This window comes from Myotis davidii, unplaced genomic scaffold (assembly GCF_000327345.1).
Source record: "Myotis davidii unplaced genomic scaffold, ASM32734v1 scaffold60, whole genome shotgun sequence".
In the NCBI taxonomy this organism is placed as follows: domain Eukaryota; kingdom Metazoa; phylum Chordata; class Mammalia; order Chiroptera; family Vespertilionidae; genus Myotis; species Myotis davidii.
The window spans coordinates 1,236,281-1,258,657 of NW_006293007.1; the positions used below are offsets into that span (position 1 = coordinate 1,236,281).

Below are 22,377 nucleotides of genomic sequence, written 5' to 3' on the forward strand. Positions count from 1 at the left end.
GGTATCCGGTGGGCAGGGGCGGGGCACGGACAGCAGGGAAGGCCCCCCGCACAATCACAAAGTTTCCAGAGTGTCTGCCGGTTCCCTTGCGGGATCGGAGAGGTGCGGGCCGCCCCCACACCTCCGCCTGAGCTGTTCCACCGCCTCGGGAAGGAAAAGGCCGTTGTGTGCCTGGACTTGGCAGTGAAGGGAGACTAATGGACCCCAAGCTCCGAGCCCCTAGTGGGCAGGGCCTGAAGTCCCCGGCAAGCAGGCGGGGCAGGAGGAGCTGTCCCTGCCCCCTCCAGCGGGGGAAGGGATGGATTGAAGGCGGTGGGCAAGGTCCAGGGGGCAGGGGGGGAGGGGTCGCTGGAGATTCAGACCCGGGCAGAACAAGTCTTGCAAGTTGCAACCGGCGGAGCAGGGGGGAGACTGCATTAGTCTGGAGGCAGGTGGTTTCATGCCAGCGGGAGGAGGGATTCCGTCTCCAAGTCGGAAGGATTTTGATGTCCATCTCCCCAACCTCCCCTCCCTCCTAGTTTTGGAACGTGCCAGCCCAGGCCCCAAAGCCCTTGGCAGCCTCCTCCTCTGCACACACAGCACGTGGTTTTGGGGAGTCCTGGACCTCAGCGCTCCCTACCCTCCCTACCGCGGGGCCCCACACTGGATGGACCTTGTTTGCTCTCTCGGGCCGATTGTTTCTGGAAATGAGTTCTCTCTCCCTTTCCTATTCTCTCCAAAGCAAAGGCCAGGTCAGGAAAATTACAGACTTCTTTTCCCGGCGAATGAAGTGGCCTTTTCCGCAGGGAAAGTTTTACAGGCCCGTGATGTCAGCGATGCAGGGCGCAGACCACACTGTTTAGGCTGCTTAATTGGCGGGCTTTGAACTCGTGGTGGGAGGGGGAAAAGAATCCGCTCGGCCTCCCTGGAGAGCTTAGTTTTGTGGGGTCTACCAACCTCAGCCCACTCAGCCGGTGGCTGGGGTGGGAAGGGGTCATCAAAGGTCTGCCCTGTTTCTCCTTAAGGGAGAGGAAGACCCAGCCATCACACTGAGCCCAGGGCAGGCAGTCCCCAACCCCAGTCCCAAGGGAAGGGGGACCCCTAGAATCCCATTGGGGGTACACTCTCCAGATGCCATACTCTGCCCCAAAAAAGCTGTGGAAACAAAGCCAGTGTTTTCTCCACTGCCTTCAAGGATCCCTTTCCTGCCCTAGCTGGTTTGGCTCAGTGGATAGAGCGTTGGCCTACAGACTGAAGGGTCCAGGGTTCAATTCCAGTCAAGGGCATGTGCCCAGGTTGCGAGCTCAATCCCCAGGAGGGGGCGTGCAGGAGGCAGCCGATCAATGATTCTTTCTCATCATGGATGTTTCCATCTTCCTCTCCCTCTCCCTTCCTCTCTGAAATCAATAAAAAATATTTATTTTTTTTAAAAAAGGTTCCTTTCCTCAAGTCAGGAAAGCAGCATGGTGTTCTCTGGACTCGGGGTGGACAGGTATCCTCGCTCGAGCCCCACCAGACCAGGCTCTAGGGACGCCGGGCCCCGGACTCTGCATTGTGAGTTTGCACCTTTGAATCTCGATTCATCTGCCTAAGGCTGTGTCCACACCTACAACCAGCAGGCTCCGCAAGCTGCCGGGACTCGGGCCCAGGCGCTCAAGGGCCCTGAGCAAGCATCGCTGTCCCGGGCTGAGCAGTTCTCCCTGCCTTCGTGGTCCGTCTGAAAGCTGCCCGTCTCCGCACCAGGACTGGGGGCTCTGACTTCCCACCTCCAAAGGAAAGGCCATTTTGTTGCTATTTTCCACCCAGCGTAGCCCAGAGTCCCAGTTTCCATGGAGTCTGAGCAGCAGCAGGCAGCCTTTCCCAGACCTGTCTCTCGTCCAGAGGTCTCACCTCTCCCTCCCAGGCCACCACTCTCACACCCCTCCCCCAGCCCCATCACACACACACACACACACACACACACACACACACACACACACACACACGGCACAGACTCCTCCTTCCTGAACCACCTCCCCTTCCACATCAAAACCAGCAGGCCAGCTGGAGGGCCCTAAGAAAACCCACTGAAAAAAACAAACCGAGGCTTAGAGGCCCCGCCGCCCTGGGCCCAGCCGGGGGCCCACAGGCCCTGACCACACCTGCCATGGGGAGCCCCTCCCAGGGTTCAGTTAGGGAAGGCTGACATCTCTGCCCCCTTAGGTCACTGGCTGCCACCTAGCAGTGCCTGTGTCAGGGTGGGTCCGGATTTCACAGGGTCTGAGGCTTATACAATTGGGGGGGGGGCTCTTAACAAAAATATCAACTACCGAACCACACCTACATTAGGGGCTTGGGCACAGGAGGTCCCTGAGCCTGAGCTCTCAACCTCAGGGTCAGTGCACCAATCCTCCCAAAGAGCCTGCCCAGCTGGGAGCTGGAGAGAGACCTTGTTTAGCCTCTAGGACGGCGGTTCTCAACCTGTGGGTCGCGACCCCTTTGGCGGTCGAATGACCCTTTCACAGGGGTCGCCTAAGACCATCCTGCCTATCAGATATTTACGTGACGATTCATCACAGTAGCAACATGACAGTTATGAAGTAGCAACGAAAATAATTTTACGGTTGGGTCACAACATGAGGAGCTGTGTTTAAAGGGCCAGAAGGTTGAGAGCCACTGCTCTAGGATAAGAGCTTTCCTTTCCAGCCGCCAATTTCTTCCAAGGAAAATTACTGAGCCCCATCTGTAACAAGTGAGGAAAGGGGGTGGGTCGGGGCCGCTGGGTGGGGAGGGGACTTAGATGAGAAGCTGGAATGGAAGGCCCCACCCTCCCGCCAGGCCCTCACAGCTGTTGGAAACCACTGTAATACCTTCTCACACTTCAGCTCAGGAAGCTGGGGCCCAGGGAGGGGGAGGGTCTGCTCAAGGTCACAGCATGTCAGCCAGAGCAAGGACACCTTCCCCAGTCTAGGAGTCCAGGTTGCCTGCCCTCCCCCAACCCCACCCCATGCATCCAACACTCCCACAGGAGTCAGCTCCTAACAAGATGGACTTTGCACAAACGGCGTCGACACGAAACCCACAGATGCATGGAGGACAGGTGGAGGCCACGGTCCTGGTTCTTTCACCCCACACTAGCCCCTAGGTCCCATCACGGCACGTCACCCAAGGCCTGGAAGTCACCCACTGCCTGGCTGGGAGCAGAGGGAGCCTGTGGCAGGGACAGTGACCGAACTGGAGGTGACCCAGGGACCACCCAGTGCTACTCCGTGAAGGTCGTCAGCCAGAAGTCAGGAGCCGGGTTCTAGGCTTACTCACAGGTGGTGGTGCAAGGCCTTACCCTCTCTGGGACTCGGTTTCCTCGTCTCTAAAATGACAGTCATATCTGATTTGCCACCTCTCTGGGGCAGAGACAGAGGGTGGGAACGTAAGGTAAAATATGGCCAGGGCAGCACTGCCTCACCACAGAGCAGAGCGTGACTGGAGAGTTCACACCCTGAGCCCCTGTTAACCGGCTGTGTGACCTTGGGCAAGTGCCTTAACATCTCTGTGCTTCGGTTTTCAATTCTGCAAAGTGGGGCTGACACTTGCACCTACCCGTTGAGTTGTGAGGAGGATTAAGTTGTGACTAAGATTTGTCAAGCCCTCCAAACCGTGACTGGCTCACCGGAAGCTCTGAAAGCATGTGCTCCATTAAAAATCCAAATATGAACAAGTCAGTCTTTCCGTCTCCTCCGTGAAAAGATGAACCCAAGGGCACAGGGCTGACAACCGGGCTGCGTGATTTCTAGGGCTTCCTGCACGGAGCCCGCTCCTAGCGGGGTCTAGAGCTGGTGAGTATGCATTAGTCAGGCATGAAAATTAGCAAAGGGGAAAAAAAAAAGCTGTCAAATGCCTAATAAAAAACTTAAGTCAACTGCTAACTATTTACTGTCAAATAAAAACCCTAATAATAATAACAGTAACTAGGCTGTCGGTTATGTTCCGGCCACCGGGGCCCAGGCTCCTCCTCCTCCTGCCTCCTCCCTCCCTCTTTCCTGACCCAGAGTGGGAGCCACCGGCCTAAACCACAGATCCTACGGCCCCAAACTTAAAAAGAAAAAGAAAAAAATGGCCCCATAGCTGGACCAGTACTTTTGTCTTCGTTTTCATTCAGTAAACTTTCCCACAACAGCTCGGTGGACAGTCCCATTCTGTGGCTGCTGACGCTGTTCGCAGAGGCCACACGGCCGGCCGGACAGCACCCCCTCGCTCCGGTTCCAGGTGAGGAAACCAGAACTCGGCAAAGGGGAAGAAATGTTTGGTCTCGAGCCACAGGGCTGGGCAGCCTGGTGTGGCAAAAGGCCACCTTGGTCTGACTCAACATCCCTGGGGTCTGGACTCAGCCCTGCCAGGACCAGGGACACAAGCTCCAACAAGTCTCGCCACAGGGAAGAACGGGAGGGGTGGCGATGAGGTCCTTCCGGGCGGGTCAGCAGGCCAGAACCCTGCTTTGCATCCCACTGGTGACTCAGTGTCATTACCAACTGACGATCACGGGGACCTAGTATTTGCATCAGTTGTCTAAATCACACCGACGAGAAGTCTGAGAGATAAGAAGGATAATCTCCATTTTACAGGCAACGGAGGCTCGGAGAGCTGAGGATCAGACCAGTCACTGGCAAAACCAGGACCCCAGCCCGGGTCTGCCTGAATTCACGTCCTATTGCTCTTCTTCCTGCCCCCGCCTCTCCAAAGCCTTCACCAGGAAGTATGCAGGCTGTGTGTGGGCCAGGGTCTCTGGGAGCCTGAGGGCTCCCGGCCGTATGGGCAAGGATCACGCCTGGGACTAGCTACCAGGAGCACCTTGGATGGGGTCTAGAGGTAGTGCCTGCCTCCAATGGCTCTGCCAACCTCCCCCTAAAAGCTTCCATCCCCGTATGATGCCAGGAAGCCAGGCTGACCTGACTCTGATTCCACTTCGCTGTGTGACCTTGGGCAAGTCCCTTAACCTCTCTGAACCCCAGTTTAAAGTAGGGTTAGGAATGTCTAATTTCAAAGTGGGGTTACAGGTATCTGTTTCAGTGTCGCTAACTATTTCTACCCAAGAAAAGCATCTAGCCTAGTGTGGGTTACCAGGCAGGCCCCCTCCTCCCCTCCACCCACCAACCCTGCCCAAGCTCGGGAGGAAGGGGGGGGCAGGGGGGGCAGAGGGGGCAGTCAGCATCGCAGCCTGAGCCCAGGCCACATCCCTCTGACAGAGCACTCCCCTCTTCCTTGGTGTAGACAGAGCTAATAATTAGCTGTCACGATTTAATAATAGAAAAAGATAATCCATGCCACAACACACATGGATTTAACCAATCTTAATTTGGAGGGAAAATAACAACTCGAAATATATCAAATGCAAGTTTTTCAAGACAACCTGCAAGTGAGTTTATCTCGAGTTTCCAGCACAAGCAAGTTATTTCGTCTGCCACGGGCCAAGCTAATTTTTTTTCCCCCCGCACTTGTTTTATTTATTTTTAAAAGTCTTAAACGAAGTCTCAGAGCAGCATGAAAATCCTCCAGCTGATGAGGCGCCCTTTTTCCCCAATGCATTTTGTCCTGCAATGGGTCACCAGGACTCCAAACCGAACCCCCTGTCCACGCCCTGCCTGCTGCCTGCACCGCCCTCCCCCCAGGCCCACCCTGGCCTTCGGGGTTCTGGGTGAAGACTTGTGGGCGGCAGGGAACTGCCTGCCACCTCCAGCCCAGGGGGACCTGCCACCTCCTGTCACCCGCTGCCTGTCTCCTGCCTGTCTCCAGAAACCTGACATTTGGGGTCTGGGGGGAGGAGGAAGAGAAGGCAAGGGCACAGCTCTGAGTGACGGCTGACGGCTCATTCCTCCCGTTATAGCTTCATTTGGCTGTGGAAGAGGGGAGAGCACGCAAGAACCCGTTACCTGTGATCAAGAGCCGCCCCTCCCGTGGCTGTGAGATGGGAATTCTAGGGAGGGATGGCGAGGACGTGGCTGAGAGAGCCACGGCACACTTCCAAGATGTCCACTGAGGAGAGCAAACACCTCGTGCACCAAGCAGGGTCCATGCCCTCCCGAGCGTGGCTTTTTCAAAGTCCCCCCTTTTCCGTCGTCTACCGCCAGCTGGACGTGTGCTGGGAAGTAGGTGCAGATGCAGAAACTGAGGCCCAGAAAAGTGACTTGACTTTCCTGGGTCCAGCCAATGCCCAAGCGAGCCCTGGCCCCTTCGACCCCCGAGACCCTCCCAGGGCAGCACACCGTGAGCGCATCGCCCCAGGACAGCAGTGGGAACAGGATGGGGGCCGGCAGGGTGGGGACACATACGACAGCACCACAGTGGTTCTGAAGTTGTTTCTGATGGCGGGATTCTCAGAACCCCAGGAAACGATGGGGCTGGGGCAAGGGGAGGGTGCTCACATGTGTAGCACATGTCACTTAGAGTCACCATTACTGTCAGGTATGTCCCCAGATGTGGGCACTGCAGCTTAGCGAGGCCAGTAGGCAGCCGGGTGGCACACATCTGGCCTGGGTGCTTTTCCAGGCAGCAGGCCACAAGCCCCACGGCCCCTTAAGCTCCCTTTCTCCTCACTCCTCCTCAAAACGCCCTCCCCAGACAGCAGCTCAGGGACCCCTGCTCTGTGCAAACCCGGGAACCTCCTTCTGGCCCCTCCCAGGGTCTCATCTCCCCTTGACGGATGCGCCCCAGGCTCCATCAGAAACCTCAGAGAGGCAGGGAGAGGCCGCAGGAAGGGATCCTAAGAAAGGGAAGAACTCCTCCATCGGCTGGCGGCTACTGGCATCAGAGGCCTTCCTCCGACTCGGACCTCTAAGCCAAGGTCCTCACCGTAACCAGCTTCACCTCTCTGTCCCCAGATGGGACACACGCACCATGGACCTCCTCGCCCAGAGTGGACGCTCAGGGAGCAGGGCCTGGGCCGGTAGCCCCACACATCAAGGGCAGGGACCCTACCCGCCCACACTCTGGCCACGTTCCCCATGCGGGAGAGAGCAGCAGCCCTGACGGCCATCCTCCCACACGCTCCGGGCCCCTAGGACTCCGCCACCGGGGGGAAGGGCAGTAGGCGCTCAGCTACTGAATGAATGAACGGTTGGATGGATGTTTGAATGAATGAATGCCCTCAAGAGACAAAGTTTCAGAAACTTCCTCCTTCCATTCTCCTATTTCTCTACCATTCAAAAAATAATAATAATAATAAAAAGGAAGAGTAACGAATCCTTTCCTACCCATCCCCAAAATTACTGTCCAAGAAAGGGTGATCCCAAATCCCGCCCTGGTGCGATGACTGACAGAATCCCAATGTATTTCTAACTGGGGATGCCCCCAGGAGTGGAAGGGACCCCGAATAGTTACAAGCCAGCCCTGCCCATCCATTTCCGGATCACACCTTCCGGAAGCACCTGGCAGCGAGGGGGACAACACGCAGACTGCCTCCCAGGAAGGTCACCGTGCCCCTGGCCACCGCGAGCACCTCACCTCGGACACCAAACCAGAGGCGAGGCCCTAAGAATGAACAGCCACCGGAGAGGCCTGGGCGCGACCAACGGAGCCAGTGGCAGGGGCAGCAGCTGGGCGGGGTTCCGGGAGCCGGGGGGAGCAGCGCCTGTGGCTCCGGGCCCCTCTCTTAAAATATAAAGGCTCAATTATCTTTGAGCAGCTTGCTTTACACATGAATTGACACATTTATTTTACAATAAATAACTGAAAGTTATCTGTGTTTCCTTTACTGTTAATCTACACAGAGAAATAATAAACAGGGCTTGTCGACAGAAATGCAACCGCTGCAGTCCTCAGAATTCAATTACGCTAAAATAATTAATGCTCCCACCATATTAAATTACTTTATACATTTGAGCCCCTGAAGTTTTATTCTCTAATCTTCCCTTTTTATTAAATAATAATAATAATAATAAAAGAAGTTGGTGCCAAAATAGGAAAGGAAAAGGGGAAAATGGGGGGACAAGAGAGAGAAGAGCATGATGGGCTGTCGAACAGACGGCCGTCTCCGGCTGGCAGGGCACGGAGACTGTTTGGTGCCCTTGATTAAAATACCCCTTTAAATGCTCTGAACAGACACATCTCTTTAGCCTTCTAAGGGATTGTTTCACATGTTTCTTCAGGAATGGAGAAAGCCATTCGTCCTGTCGCTGAACAGAAAAGGCCGAGAATACCTTTGGTCACATAAAGCAAAAATACTGGAGGCTGCTGCTGTATTACCACCTATAACCAAAGCCGGGGGAGGGGTGAGGGGGGGAGACGCAGTGCCTTGGAGATTAGTGTGGCCTTTTATGAAATCATATTGAGTCGCTTTCTTAAACACACATACCCTCCGTGGTCGGCAGCCTCTCCCTGGGAAGCACCTGTCACCTGAAATGCGGACTCAGAGGGCTTCTGGGAAAAGCAGGAAGCCGGCCCCCTGCGGAGCCCCCCGGGGGTCGGTGGGCACCGTCCGGCGCGCGCTTGTACCGCTGGGGAGAACAATCTTCGCACATCCGATTAAGAAAAGAAAGGGTGGGGACCTCAACGGTACAGACAAAGGGACCCAGCACTGTTCTCAGACTCAACGCAGGAAGCACCACTCAGATCTGCACGGAACTCAAAAGCTAGGGTCTCCATGACTGGCCTGGGACATTTTTCTCAGCGCCCTTGGTGCCGTAGGAGTGTGGGAGCTCATGTGCTGGGACACACACCCACCAGAAAGCAAGGCCCACAGGCCAGTGTCCCCAGCATAGACCACCACAGTCTCTCTGCAGGAGAGATCTAGCTCACTGATCCCATTTTACAGATGGGCAAAGTGAGGCCCACAATCACATGGCTGCTACAGAGAAGCTGGGCTTGCTGTATTACCGTACCCACTGCCTCCTGGTGGCAGGGGGGATCTCTGCACACACACCCATCCATCTCCCCTGTGGGCTCACCTGTGGGCTTACCTGGCTCACCCTCCAAGGGGCACCAAAGCCTCCAACCTCCCCACTAGCTTCCATGACCAAAACATGGTGGAGACAGATCCACACATTTTCCCAGCCGGCCACCCACACCTCCTTGCACACCACAGCACAGAGGGGACCGCCCCAAAGAAAACTTCCACTGGCAAAGCATTCACGGAGCCGCTGCTCGCGTAATCCTCATGCAGGCTTGCCAGTGTCATCACTCCTGCTGACCGATGGGGAAACTGAGGCAGGGGCTCAGGAGCGACTTGTCCAAAGCCAACCATCAGGATTCAAACCCTCATCTGCACCCAATCTGATGCCATATGGCTATGGGACAGGCTGCCGCTCTCGGGGACACGGGCCGGCCAGAGCCCTCCTTTGTCCCCGAGGTCTCCTGGGCTCAGAAGGATGAGCCACAGCAAGCACTCTGGTTTGCACAGAGCCTGGGCCCCATGAAAGAGGATCTGGCAGGCCATGCCAGGGCCTGGAGAGAGGGACTCATGCAAAACCATGTGATGAGCAGACTGGCCAGAGACCACAAGCCCCATACCTGCTGTTCAGGCGGAAAGAACCAGGGGTCCAGGTGGCCAGCTCAGTCGGCGGACCAAAGGACATGCCCAACCTCCCCGAGGGGCACCATGCTCCAGCAAGTGCCCACAAGCCCTTCCCAGACCTACCCACGGGGACAAAGCCGTGGCAGAAGGAGCCTCTTTGCACAAATGGGAAACGGAGGCCAGAGAGAGGAGGGGGAGAAAAGGGGCGACCCCAGTCATAAGTGCCCTCCAGGGACCACCCCCACACAGTCCCCCCAGCTCACAACAACACTAAGGAAAGAGGTGTCACAGGCTCCATTTCACAGATGCGTACTCGGATCAGGCCAAGCTGTGAAGCACAGATTCCAACCCAAGGCTAGGGCTCCAAAGCCAGAGACGGAGCTATGAACCACTGCACTGTGAGGGCCAGCCAGACTTCCAGGCTCCCGTTCTGCACTCCTGGCCACCTGTGCACTAGGCCATACCTGTGCCGCGCCCCCTTGTCAAAAGCAAAGCCACCACCAGCCAGTCGGGCCGCCCTGAACCCTGGGCCCGTCTCCTCCTGAGCGTCCCCTGGACGGTGGGCCTTCGGAAAGGGCGAGCCCAGCGGGTGGCCCCGAGGCCATCCTGGACAGCTCCCAGGCCATCCCGGCCCCGGCACCCGACACAGCCAGGGGTGAAGGTGGGCATGGGACACGGGGGTCGGCTGGTGCAGCGGCCGGGCGAGTGCGACGTGCCATACCTGCCATGTTCTCCTGCTTGGGGCAAATGCCTTTCGTGGGCGAGAGCAGGTGGTCATCTTCATCGGGGGTGACTTGGATCCCGATCTCCACCGGCTCGGACACTTTCCTGAGCTCGGAGCGTGAGGAGGGCGGCGGGCTGCCCTTGTCCAGGCCTTTGTCATAGCAGGTGCCCAGGCTGCTGCCACACTGCTTCTTCTTGTGCTCTATAAAAACCAGGATGTCCCCCAGGGGGAAATTCATCTGACACTGTCCACAGGTGAGCAGGTCAGGGTCGGGGCCACCCACCAACAGCCCCAGGCCGCTGGGCTCCTCTATGTCCAGACCCTCGTCTTCTTCAAGAATGGCAGCCTCCACATGGTCAGCCTCCGCTGCAGAGAGAAAGGAGAGGGGGGCAGAGAAGACAGAGATGGGCTTAGGCAGTCACAAGCACCCAGCCTGCATTCCAACCCATCCCCGCCTGCAGGCAGGCCCCCCTCCGCTGCGGGACGCCAGAGCTCACCACGTCCTCCCCTGGACTCCCGGAGGCAGGGGTGCGCCATCCCGAAGGTGGGCGACAGATGGGCAAACCGAGGATCCGGGAGCAACAGCTCCCTGAGCTTGTGGCTGAAGCCGGGCTGACCTCACTGCTTCCTAGTGGATTCTCTGCCAACCCCCACCCCCACCCCACAGCGTCCGAACACACATGCTGGTTTCACAAGCGATTCAGCCATCCCAGATGGGGCGCATGTCCCTCGAAATCTGCAACATCTGAGAGTCACCCGGGGATCTTGGAAAACCTTCCACGCCCGGGCCAAGGACCCTGGGAGCCAAACGCCCGGTGGGGGCTGTGGTTGAAGCTCCCAGGGGATGCCGACGGGCAGCCAAGGCTGAGAGCCACGACCCAGAGCCCTCTGGCCCGGCGGGGGCTCTCCCTGCCGCCCCCCTCCACCTCTCATTCATGGCTTCCCCATTCATGCGAGTCCGACTTGCATTCCTCTACCTGAGACCTGGCGGCACACCAGACGAGAAGACAGAAACGCAGGCGGCCGTCAGAGGCCCAGGCCTGCTGAGAGCAAGGAGCCCACGTGCCCAGCAACAAGTGAGTGTCAGTTCCAAGAGAAATATCAAAAGGAGGAGCGAGGCCGGGAAGGGAAGGGGCCCTGCGGGGCTGCGGGGCTGCGGCCCAGGGGCAGCGGGCCATCCCCAGACCCGGCACGGGTCAGACCGTCGCTCTGTAGGTTTCCCAGCCGCCCCTGACCCCGGTACCTGTTGGTGTCACTCTCGCTCCCAGAAAAGGAAAAGGGGGAAAAATCCTTCAGATTCCAGAGGCATTTCTTAGCAGATGACAAACCACACTTTCAATGGGTTTCGTACATTTTCCCATTTCTCTAGCAGCTGATACACTTCCGTATTTTTATTTATTTTTTTGTAAGGGGCATAGCACACAAGTATTTTGAAACCAATAAATACCTCAGAAAGCAGCAACCCCCTCGGGGGCACTGGGAGACTCGGCAGCAGAAAAGGTGTCATAAATCAGGGACGTGGACAGGGAGCTGCGCCCTCCCTCCGGGTCGGAGTGGATTCGAGGAAGAGATTTTTTGAGAGCCAATGGCAGTGGTCGGGAAGATGGCACAGTGTCGGGGTCCTCAGAGGTGGGACACCCCGGGGGGAGGGGGAGGGTACATGTTAAGCTGTGAGCCAGTTAGGAAGGATCAGGAAAACCGCAGGAGCACAGAGGGAAGGAAGGGAAGGGAGAAAACACATTCCGTGGCTGTGAAGCGATCGGCGGGCCCGAGCCAAAGAACAGATAATTTCAGGGGAAAATCCTGTGGCATCTCTCATCCTATACGTAAATCACGGCTCTGTGTTTTCCGAACGCGGGCTTCTTTCGGGGCCTGTGCGCGTCCGCGTGCAGGACTGAGTCCACGGTCGTGGGAACACGGCACGGAACACGTATGAAACATGCGTGTGTGGGTCCCCGAGGAGGTCCCGCTGAGCAGGGAGGTGGGCGTCTGAGATCCTGCCTGGGGTTCTCGGAAAGCAGACTGAGCCTCCCGTGAACTGAACGTAGACACGCATTCGAAACGTGGCCCCACAGAAACACCCCGCAGGTGCGGAGATCCTAAACCAGCGCCTGCTTCCCTCCAACAGAAAGGCCCTGGAAGGTTCGAGAGGCACCTTTCACAACGCCCGCCCCAGAAACCGTTCATCACGCTTTAAAGAAGAAAAGGGAGGCGACTCGGAAAGGAGTTGGAAGGCAATGCTATGTAATTAATTTACCAATTGGTCTTATGAAAAGATGCCTTGCTCCGGTGAAAATGGACTCGCCACCCTCCCACCCCATGCGGTTCCGGGGGGCGGCGGGGGGGGTGCCTGGGTTCCCGTGAACCGTTCGTCGGGACGGAAAAAGGTAATTATTCGGAGCCTCTTTTCCCTTTAATGATCTAACATTGAGCAATACTGTTTGTATTGAAAAGCTCACACCTTTAATTACCAATTACATATACATAATTTCAGAGCCAAAGGAGAGGGCTGTGAAAACAGCTCTTTAGAAATATCAGGGTGGACTCTGCGCCATGTCTAGAGAAGGACTCTCATACATGGGAGGAGGGTGTCAAAATATTGTTTTGTTAAAAGAGAGAGAGAGGCACAAAGGAAATGATCCGAAAGGGGGGGGGGAGGACAAAATGAAATTGAGATGCAAATGAAACAGGTGAGTTCGTGGTGGGCAGGGTGGGCGGCCCCTGTCCCCTGGCGAGAGGCGGGCCTGCCCAGGCGGTCGGGCGTGCTGGCCTGTCACTCAGGCCATGTGATAACCGTGAGCAAGGACGAAGGAGGCCGGTGCGCCTTCCCCAGCATCGCCAGGGGGCCAGGGGGACCTCCTGCTGTCCATGCCACCTCTGCTTTCCCTTCCTTGCTGTGGGCTTTGCGTTCATGAACTTTTTCAGCCTGGTCCCTGGCTCCCCTGTGCAGTTCTAGGAATCACACCGCTCTCTCTGCTGGGGCGGGGGGGCGGGGAGGACGGGGAAGCTATGTAATTTCAAATCCTGTTGTAATTTGAAAGAAACACGGGCTCATTTAAAAATTAGCAAGGGTCGCATGCGCTGTTTGCAAGCATGCTGCCCTCTCCCTCCCGTCTGTGCACCGGTTCTGTCTTCCTTGTCCTCCCTGCCCCCGCTTTTTGGGGGGTTTTTTGTAACATCTGTAAGCCTTCCTGGACTGAGCGGTCTCTCTGCCTTCCTCTTCCTCCTGTGCCAGCCCCGCGAGCCCCAGTCACTGAGTTTGAAAGTCTCCCACTCCATTCGCTGCGCGGCAGTTCAAGGTTCCGCCTCCAGTCCCCTCACAGCCAACCCACCCGGGCAGCCGGGCCCACTGGCAAGCCACAGACAGCTCTGAGCTCCATGCCCACCTCCTGACCCGGGGTCCAGCTCAGTGCCTCCAGGGGAGGCCAGGAGGCCAGGAATCACCCACCACCTGAAAGCCTCCCTCCCCCCACTTCCAGTGTTGAAAGTAAAACTCCAAGTGAAGAGAGCATTCACCCCGCCCAACCATGGGGCTTCCTCTCCCCGCCTCCTGGGGCGTGGGGCCTGCCGCAGGAGACACTTCCCAGGACCGTGGCAATGGCCCCCCCAAACTGCTGAATGTTTGGGTCAGAGCGGGTAGACCAAGACGGCCTCCTCAGCCTGAAAACTTCACACCCAAGGCCTTGGGAGACACCCCAACGTCAGGCTGTGGTTTCATTTCCGCTGGCAGGCGGATACCAAGCTAGGTGTGCGGAGCGCATGTGTGCGTCCCTTCTCAGAACTGCATCACCGATGGGAGAAATAAAAGGAGAGAGAGGCGCCTGGCCAGGCTTAGAGAAGGGCCAAGCGGGGCCGCGCCTGGGCCCTCGGAGCCCTGCTTCCTCTGTCCGGTGGGCGCCCAGCCGCACAGCTCGGCACCGCCTCGGAGAACCAGCCTGTGCCTGCCAGGCAGAGCGGTCCCAACTGCCACCCAGAGACGAGAAAGCACCAGGAAAGATAAAAGACACCGTCAAACCAAGGCAGCTTTTTGAATACCGGGGCCCTGCAGACCAGCCCCTGCCTTGCCCGGCCAACCTGGGCCCCCGTGAAAGCAGAGATGTGCCCTCCGGGGGGCTGTGTGCTGTGCTGGGAAGCTTCCCGAGTCGGGCAGCCCTGGAAAACATTGCTGTTCTCACTGTTGTGGGCCGAATAAGGTAGAGAGATTGCTACACGGTCTGATTCGTTAAGAGGAGACAGGAATGGATGCCCAGGGCGCTGTCCCAAAGGCCTGGGGTGGGTCCCGAAAGGTTAAATCCTGAAGAGCACAGCCAAACAGTACATATTTACAGACACACACAAAGCACGTTCACCCTCTTTTACAACAAAACCACATTTTATTTACAAGCCAGGGCCTCCTCCCAGCTGGTGAATGCATTTAGAAGCAATGAAGTCAGGATTCACAAATAATAATGGACATTAAGTGCACGGGGGAAGCACTTGATCCTAAGACAAACTCTCCCGCGCCTCAGCTGGGCTGCGAAGGAATTTGGGCAGCAGACGGAAAGGGAGAGACACGGTTAACTCGGGCCCAGCCAGGCCGCCTACAGGCCCCCAGCGGCTGCTCGGGCTTAGCTGGGCCTTACCTGGCCGGTGATCCCCCCACACACAGGATCCCCTGGGCTCCCCTGCTCACAGGGTGGGTCTCTAACAACTGCCCCTGCACCTGCCCTCCCGGGAATTCCAGCCGAGAGGGAGAGGCGGGCGCCTGGGGTCCCAGGAGCATCGCTGCACACGCAGCACTGGGCTGCGTGCCCCTCACCCTGCAGTGATTCAAACCCAACCCTCTGTCTTCCATGGCTAAGCCACAATCCGGGAGGAACATACACAGAATTACTGTCTCAGGAATGGGGCGGGGGGGGCGTTTTTTGTCTTCTTGATAAGATTGTAAAATTATAGAGAACATATTTTGTCTTCATGCATTGTACATTGAAGGCTCTCCCAAAAAACATGGGGAGGGGTGCAAGGATCTTAAAATCCTGTGCCACCCACGTCACCGCCACCACCCTGATAGGGACCCGTGTTTACAAGGACTGTGCAGCATCCACCCAGCCAGCTCGGCACCAGACTGGAGCCTCCACACCTGTGCCCTGAGACCCGCGCCCATTTCCAAATGAGTATCTGTGGAGGGGCCGCTTCTGTCCCTCCCGGGAACCTTCAGGGAGGGGCCCGGACTCCAGGCGACCACTCGGAAACGCAACCAGCACGCGCACTCCGTGGAGCACAGCACATTCTGAGCTGCCATCAATTTTTAATTTATTGGATCCAAGAGAAAATAACAACCGCGGCGAGGCGGGAGGGGGGGAGCGGGGGATGGGAGGGGGAGGAATCGTTCTTGGTGAAGAGCATGATCTGTGACTGGATGACGCTTTAAGGCGCAGCAAGGGGCTCGATGAAGTTCCCCCAACACAGGGAGTGATGAGTGGGGCAGAGCGGCCGGACGGCAGCGGGGAGACCGGCCTGGCCAGTCACGCGGTAGGAGGACGGTCCTCCCGGGGCCACGAAGGGTTAGGACAGATCCGAGGGTGGCAATCCAGGTCCCAGTGCATTTCCCCACCGAATTCCTGCAGCCAGCCGGGCTCGGGGCTGTCGCTGGACCCTGGGAGGGCACAGCGGCCGGGTCCAAGCAGGGCAGGTCATTCTGATGGACCCTCTCTGCTGACCACCCTCCCTCTTGCAAAGAAGTCTGAGGCATGGCCTGTTCCAGGTGTGGCAGAGCTAGTGGCCCAGGCCCTGGGCCTCCCTGAGACCTCCCCAAAGGGGTCCCCTCCCTACCGCCCTCAAATTAGGAGGGACCAGACCAGTGCACACTGGGACCCCCACCCCCACCCCTATGAGGCCCTGTCTGCTCCACACCAACCGCATCTCAAACGGAAATTTTCAAAATTCTGACATCTGGGCAGAAGACGGAGCGGAGGCTGCCAGGACACAGCCTTATCTGCCATGTGGCTTTCCCTTCCCAGGAACATGACCAGGGGTCTGGCTGAGGGGGACAGGGAAGGCCCGGGCCTGGCCTGCATTCCGGAAGTCGGGAGTCCTCATCCAAGAGGTTTGGGGGGTGGAAAGAACCTCAGCAAACAGCCAGGGGGCAGGTTCAGATGGGCTAGTGCGAGGAGGTGAGGAGGAGCCCAGATGCACACGTGGCCCTACACACCCCTGCCTGGTGCCAGGACACTTCAGTGTATCCAAAACAGCTCCCGGGAATACCCTCACTTGCTCTACAGACTTAGTCCGACCTTCCCCCTCCCCCCACCACATACAGCTCTCCCGCGAACCCCCAGATGCGTGAGGCCGGTCTCACACATCCAAAAGCAGAAAGAGGACCACAGGAATAAGGAAAACAGCATCCAGGTATTCTCACAGACCCTGTCCATGACTGCAAGGTTTCTGAAAAAAAGCCAAGCCCATGACACCAAAGAAGGGAGTGACCTACGTTTTCATAAATAAAAGTTTAATTTTTAAAAAAGAAAGATGTACCCCAATGTACAGAAATCCTCCTACACGTTCAGAAGATCCTGTAAAACTGCAATTGCCCTACATCTTCAGAGCCACAGCAGGGCTCGCCAGGATGCGACAGAAAAGCATTGTTTGCAGCCAAATGACGAGGTCTGCTGCACTGAATGCTCCGCTCTCCCAAAGGTGCTGAGCAGGAGAAAGCGGGGGCCCCCACCCAGGACAGGGGCTGCGAGCCGCCAGCAGCCGGAGGGCCTTCCGAGGGAGACCCCAAAATCACAGGCACAGGCTGCTTTCCACACCTCATGCCCAAGGTCGACACTTACAAGCCACCCCATCTTTTTCCTGGGCAGACCTCCATTTCCGAAGCCCACGTGAGTCACAATAACATTGGCATTCAACTTTCTGCCGTGGGTTTTGTGTGGTTTTTTTTCCTGTGTTGTTTTAGTGGAGAACTCATTAGAACATGAACACATGTATTTGTATTTCAGCAGTTCAGTGGAAGGGGGTCATAAAAAAGTTATGTAAAACAGAGAATTTTTTTTAAAACTTTTAAGTCACTTAATTTTGTGTGGTCTGGGCTTTCATGAGAGTAAAATAGCACAGCCTCCCTAATCCAGCACCCAAGCAGATTATCGGCTGCTTCAGAAAAAAAAAAAAAGAAAAAGAAATTTAAAAAAGGCATGAATATCTTGAATTTCACCAACTACACAAAAGACTTGCATATGTCAAAATGCCGGACGAAAAGTCCCCGTGAAGGTAGCGCCATTAATCAAACCTCTGATCTGGTGTCCCTTTCGCCAGTAAAAAAAAAACGATGCTGTCCCCCCACCCCCACCCCCATCGCTGGCTCATGCAAGAAGTGTGTCCCCCCCGGTTTTCATGTGCCTCCAGATAGCCTGGTCTCCGCACTTCCCATCCTCGCCTTGGGAAAACCACGGCTCAGGGGAGGCAGTCCACGCGCGCGTCGGCTCAGGGAGGGGAGAACGAACAGGGGCAGATCTCCATGGCACTTGGCTCCCTGGGAAGGAGAGGTCTGTGGGAGTGGGGAGCACGGGGTGGGGGCAGACACAGGACACACGTAAAGAACGCTCAGGAGGGACAAAGCCATTCCCGGGGCAGCTGGATGACACAGACATGCATCGCCGGCATTCTCCTGTGCCCTCGCCCCATTAAAAAAACATGTCCGCGTCCCTCCAGCTCACACCCCCTCCAGAGGAGCCTGCTCGGTGGCATCAAAAACTTGACTGTGAGGCGCAGGGCAGAGTCCCCAAAGCGTATTTCTTCTCCCTGGTCCTCCCAAATGTGGCACCGCATTCAACCGAGCAGCCCAGTCCTTGGAGAGTTTCAGCTAAAGGCAGGACCCAACCGGGCAGCCAGGGGAGCCTTCCTGGAGCCGCAGGAGATGCAGGAGCCAGTCCCCAAAAGTCAAGAACCTCATCTTCGCCCTCCCCCCTAGACACATATTTTTTTTCAAGCTTTGTCATATCTGTGGTCTGTACTGAGTTACAGCTTGTGAAACGCCCCCAAGTTCCAAGGCACAGGATTGGGGATTTCTACAGAGAATGTTTTTAACGGTTTCTGCAGGCCAGAGGCCACTGCCCAGCCCCAGGCGGCCAGGTGACGGGGCCGCTTCATCTCCGCGTTGTCAGATAAGCCCGCTGCTGCGCCACGCTTACCACCAGCCCGACTCAAACATTAAACGAAGTAGAGAAATCATCAGATAAATTGCCGGCCCTCTGTGCGGAAGAGGGAAGGCTCCTCTGGCTGATGACAGCGCTTGGCTTTTGTCTGACCTAATTTATTTCTCTTTCGGGTTAGCATAAAGCACACTTCCCTGTCGCAGGGTAACCCCTTCTGCCCAGATACTGAACTCAGGCACAAGACTCGGGGTGAACTGTGCTGCCTCCAGATTTCTTCAACTTGAAGAAGCCATCACAGATGCAGAAATGCTGTGATCAAAAGCGCACACACACACACACACACACACACACACGCGCGCGCGCGCGCATTCCCCAGCACCAGACCGCACATGAAGGGAGACATGGTCCCTTTAAAAGCCAGCCATTGCGAGCCCCGTTTGGGGTGAAAGGGGTTCGCAACGTGGGGTCTAGCAAGCATACCCTCCTTCCGAACAAAGTTTCACGCGTTATTTGAGCTGGCATTTTATTTCTTTGGGGAATGATGCCCTGTCCCTTAGGACAGTGGGAACAGAACCTAATGAATGGAACTGAGAGTCCAAGTGTTATCAAACCTGAGCTAAAAGGACTTCCACTCCTCAAGCCGTTTTAGGTACACGACTCCCCAAAGCAGTGGTTCTCAGCTGTCCCCCGTCTCTGTGACCTGCAGCCTAGGCCCAGGGCCCTCCACCCCCCACCCCGGGTCAGGCATGCCTCAGAGCCGAGGGGGATTCTCAGAAAAGTCCAGACCACAGACTAGTCTGGGGGAAACGCACCATTCCAAACTAACCCTTTTAATTGTTTGTGTTTAAAAAAAGGGAAAGAAAATAAAATTGCCCCCACCTGCCAAGGGAGGGCTTGTAAATCAATGCTGATCGCTTGGAAATAGATTTCTCAAACTTATACTCTCATTCTGCCCGGCCCGAATCTCTGCAGGAAAATCAATATTACAACTTCACACTGAAGACATTTTTGCAGCCACTGAAGGGCCTGAGCCGCCCAAGGAAGCCCATTCCTGGCCATGGCAGCCAAGGCGCCCAGACATGACACGGGCGCCGAGCGCCCCCTAGCTGCCTAGTGGCGCCACGCGCGTCTCGGCGCCTCGGGCTTGTCATCCATCCACCAGAAGCCAATGCAACTGAAAGTTTATTTTGGAAAGTCTTTTATCACAACAAGCACCAGAGATTGCAAAGCGATGGGGAAGGGAGATGAAAAGAGAAAGGGGACGGCTGGTGCAAGCCGTGTTCTAAGCGAAAAGGCCCTGCCAAGAGCCCGGTTCTGATAAGACTCTGGAAACCGGTGCACTCCACAGTCGGAAACGGATCCCTCTGTCAAGGGGCCGTTCGGCCTGCTCCATCTCACGGAGACATTATGCTAATTATTGTCAAAGGCACCCGCAGCTGGCCGTTGCTTCCGCCAGGAGGACCCATTTGGTCCCGCACAGTGGTCAGCAGAGCCTCGCATGCACCCCCTCGGCCCTCAGCCTCCCTCCCTGCTCCTGAGGCCGATTCACCAGAGCGAACTGCATTCACTCCAGCGGTTGAGAAATGACTCGTTTTCTGTTATGAAATATTTTGAAGGCCAGACAAAAATCACCAAGGCCAGAGCACAGGCAGATAGCAACTTCTTCCCCTCAAAAAAGAAAAAGAAATAGGCATCTGTACATAATATCCGGGGGGAGGGGGGGGAGAAAACCTTTAAAAATATTAGGGGTTGTTAAAATATGCTCGCGGCTGTTTTCGCTCAGGTGTGAATTACAAATGAATAAAATCAGCCCGGCCTCACACCTGTGACGAACACCTTTTATTCTCCCGTGGAATCAGAGCAGCTGACTTATATCACACTTCTAATGATATGGGGTTTCCTTCTGTGCAGAAGGGAGAAAGATTTCACTCCCCCTACCAGCTACCCCCCCCCCAAAAAAAAAAGAAGGGCCTATAGCTTATGATATTGATCAGAGGCCCAATTTTGAAAGCTCGGCGGACCACTGGAGATGTGCGACCATACCCTGGGGGTTACGATCCCGGTAAGCACCGCCACCTTCCAAACAGACAGCGACAGCAAAGCCTACTGCAACGGCACCCGTGGAACTCACACAGCCGGACTTCGGAGTCAAATCTGGGGTCTCTAGTTGTTTCACAAAATCGTGAATTCTCGTGGAAAACGGCTCATCTCCCACAGAAACCTGTTGGTGGGCTGTTGAGATCTCCCCTTTCCTGGGGTGATGTGATGCACCGCGGGCATCTCAGTTTCTTGGGAAACCTCAGTTCCTCGTGGACGAGTGCTCCTGCCCTGCCTCTCACCCTGGGTGGCACCACAGGCTCCAGGCCCTTCCCTCGGCCTGCTCACCAAAAAAAAGTTGTTTTGCGTTTGCTTTTAGATTAATCGCTGTGTCTGTCCTCCGGTTTGAAAAGCCATCTCCATCTGGGTCAAACATTTTGAAACAAACCAGAAGCCCAGGGTTTCATCCCCAGCTGTCTCCCACACTCCTCATACCTCCCTCCGCTTCTCAGGGGTCCTGTCTGCAAATGTAACCAGCTCATCATGGAGCCCTTCGACTCCCCCCCGCCCCCGACACCCCAAGGTTACCCAGGCTCTTTCTGTGCTCTGGGTGTTTCCCAGACCATCCGTTCTTCCTAGGCTGCGTCATCCCTAAAGAGCCCCCGGCCGCTGCTCCCCAGGCCGGCCGGCTGCCACCCAACCGAAGCTGTACCACGCTGTCCGTGGTTCCTTCCTTTCACATTTAAAATCTAAAATGTGAACTCCAGGTGGGGGCTGTGACAGCACCCATTTTGCAGGCCAGGGCTCCAGCGCACCTCCCGGCCATGCCCCCAGCATCGTGGAGGGACACATGCACAGACCCGTGCAGCCTAAACTGCACCCAGTTCTGGCCTTTCCCCAGCCTGGACTCCCACCTCCGGGTGACACAGGACAGACCGAAAAGCCAGCTGCTTGTGGGTCATAAATAGCCTTGTCTACAAACTGGTCGGGCCACTCTCCCCGCTGAAACCCCTGCACATGCTTTGGACTCCCTGTGCCCTGAGAGGCAGGCGGGATACCCTTTGCCCTCTCGCCTCCTCGTCCCCACCTCCCTCCTCCTCTGCCTCCCTTCTCCCTCCCTGCCTGGGCTCCGCGCTGGCTTTCCCCAGCACCGCTCTGCGACTCAGAACAAATGAGACCTGGAAGGATGTCGCACCCGGCACCCCTGGGCCCCCTCACCCAGCTGCCTTCAGTCCTCCTGGTCCGGGCTTTCTCCCCGAAGCCCAGGAATGTCAGAAACGGAGCCAGCAAAAGCCAAGCAAACCTACCTGCTTCTTCCCCCTGACACACAACTGCAAACACGCCCGGCTGCTTTTTTGAAGCTGCTAGCTTAGCAATGCACCCCCACGACTCCCCCTTTCCCAGACCCCCCACCCCAACTTTCCCCTCCTCAAAAACAACTCTTGCCATTATACAGAAGCTGTGTGGGGCAAACTGCCTCCTGGAGAGATTATCTGCAAGTACAGACATTCTAACAACCACTCCACTATCCGCCTAAAGGTGGGGGGTCAGGGTGAGAAGCAATTGATTATGGTAAAGGGCCCAATGTCAACCGGCAAAAAGGAGGATCTGGGTCAAGCCAGGCTCAAATCGGGTTGCAAAACATTTTGTTTTAAATGCAACCGGGAAGTCCTCTTTCGGGTTAGAATGGTGCAAAATAAAAGAGACGTCCCGTCCTTCCCTCCAAAGGCACCCCTCTCCCAAGGTGAACCCCACATTGACACCTATTACCTTCCCTCCCCCCCCAAAAAAATAAGAATAAATCCACAAATTCTTACTAAGGTATCTGCTGTAACAAAGGAGGATGGCAGCAGCAACTGCTCCGAGCAGATGGCTCCTATGCTGGGAATTCAGGGGAGGGGAGAACCCCTTTATATATATATATATTTATTTATTTATTTAAATTTTTTAAAATATAACATTTAAAGGATAAACAGGGCATCATGACCTTAACCACTATCTGCTATTGTGGCTCTGCAGACTGC

General features: G+C 56.2%; 1 protein-coding gene across 1 annotated transcript in view; it reads right to left on the bottom strand.

The window, feature by feature from the left end:
* BCL11B (B-cell CLL/lymphoma 11B) overlaps nt 1–22,273 on the bottom strand; it is a gene marked incomplete at its 5' end in the record, with an annotated part of 88,432 nt that extends 66,159 nt beyond the window's left edge. The window contains 2 exons of the mRNA XM_015565830.1: nt 10,182–10,550; nt 22,171–22,273. Coding sequence (XP_015421316.1) covers nt 10,182–10,550; nt 22,171–22,273 — 472 coding nt within the window. The remainder of the gene's footprint in view (nt 1–10,181; nt 10,551–22,170) is intronic.
* Between the last annotated feature and the right edge of the window lie 104 nt (nt 22,274–22,377).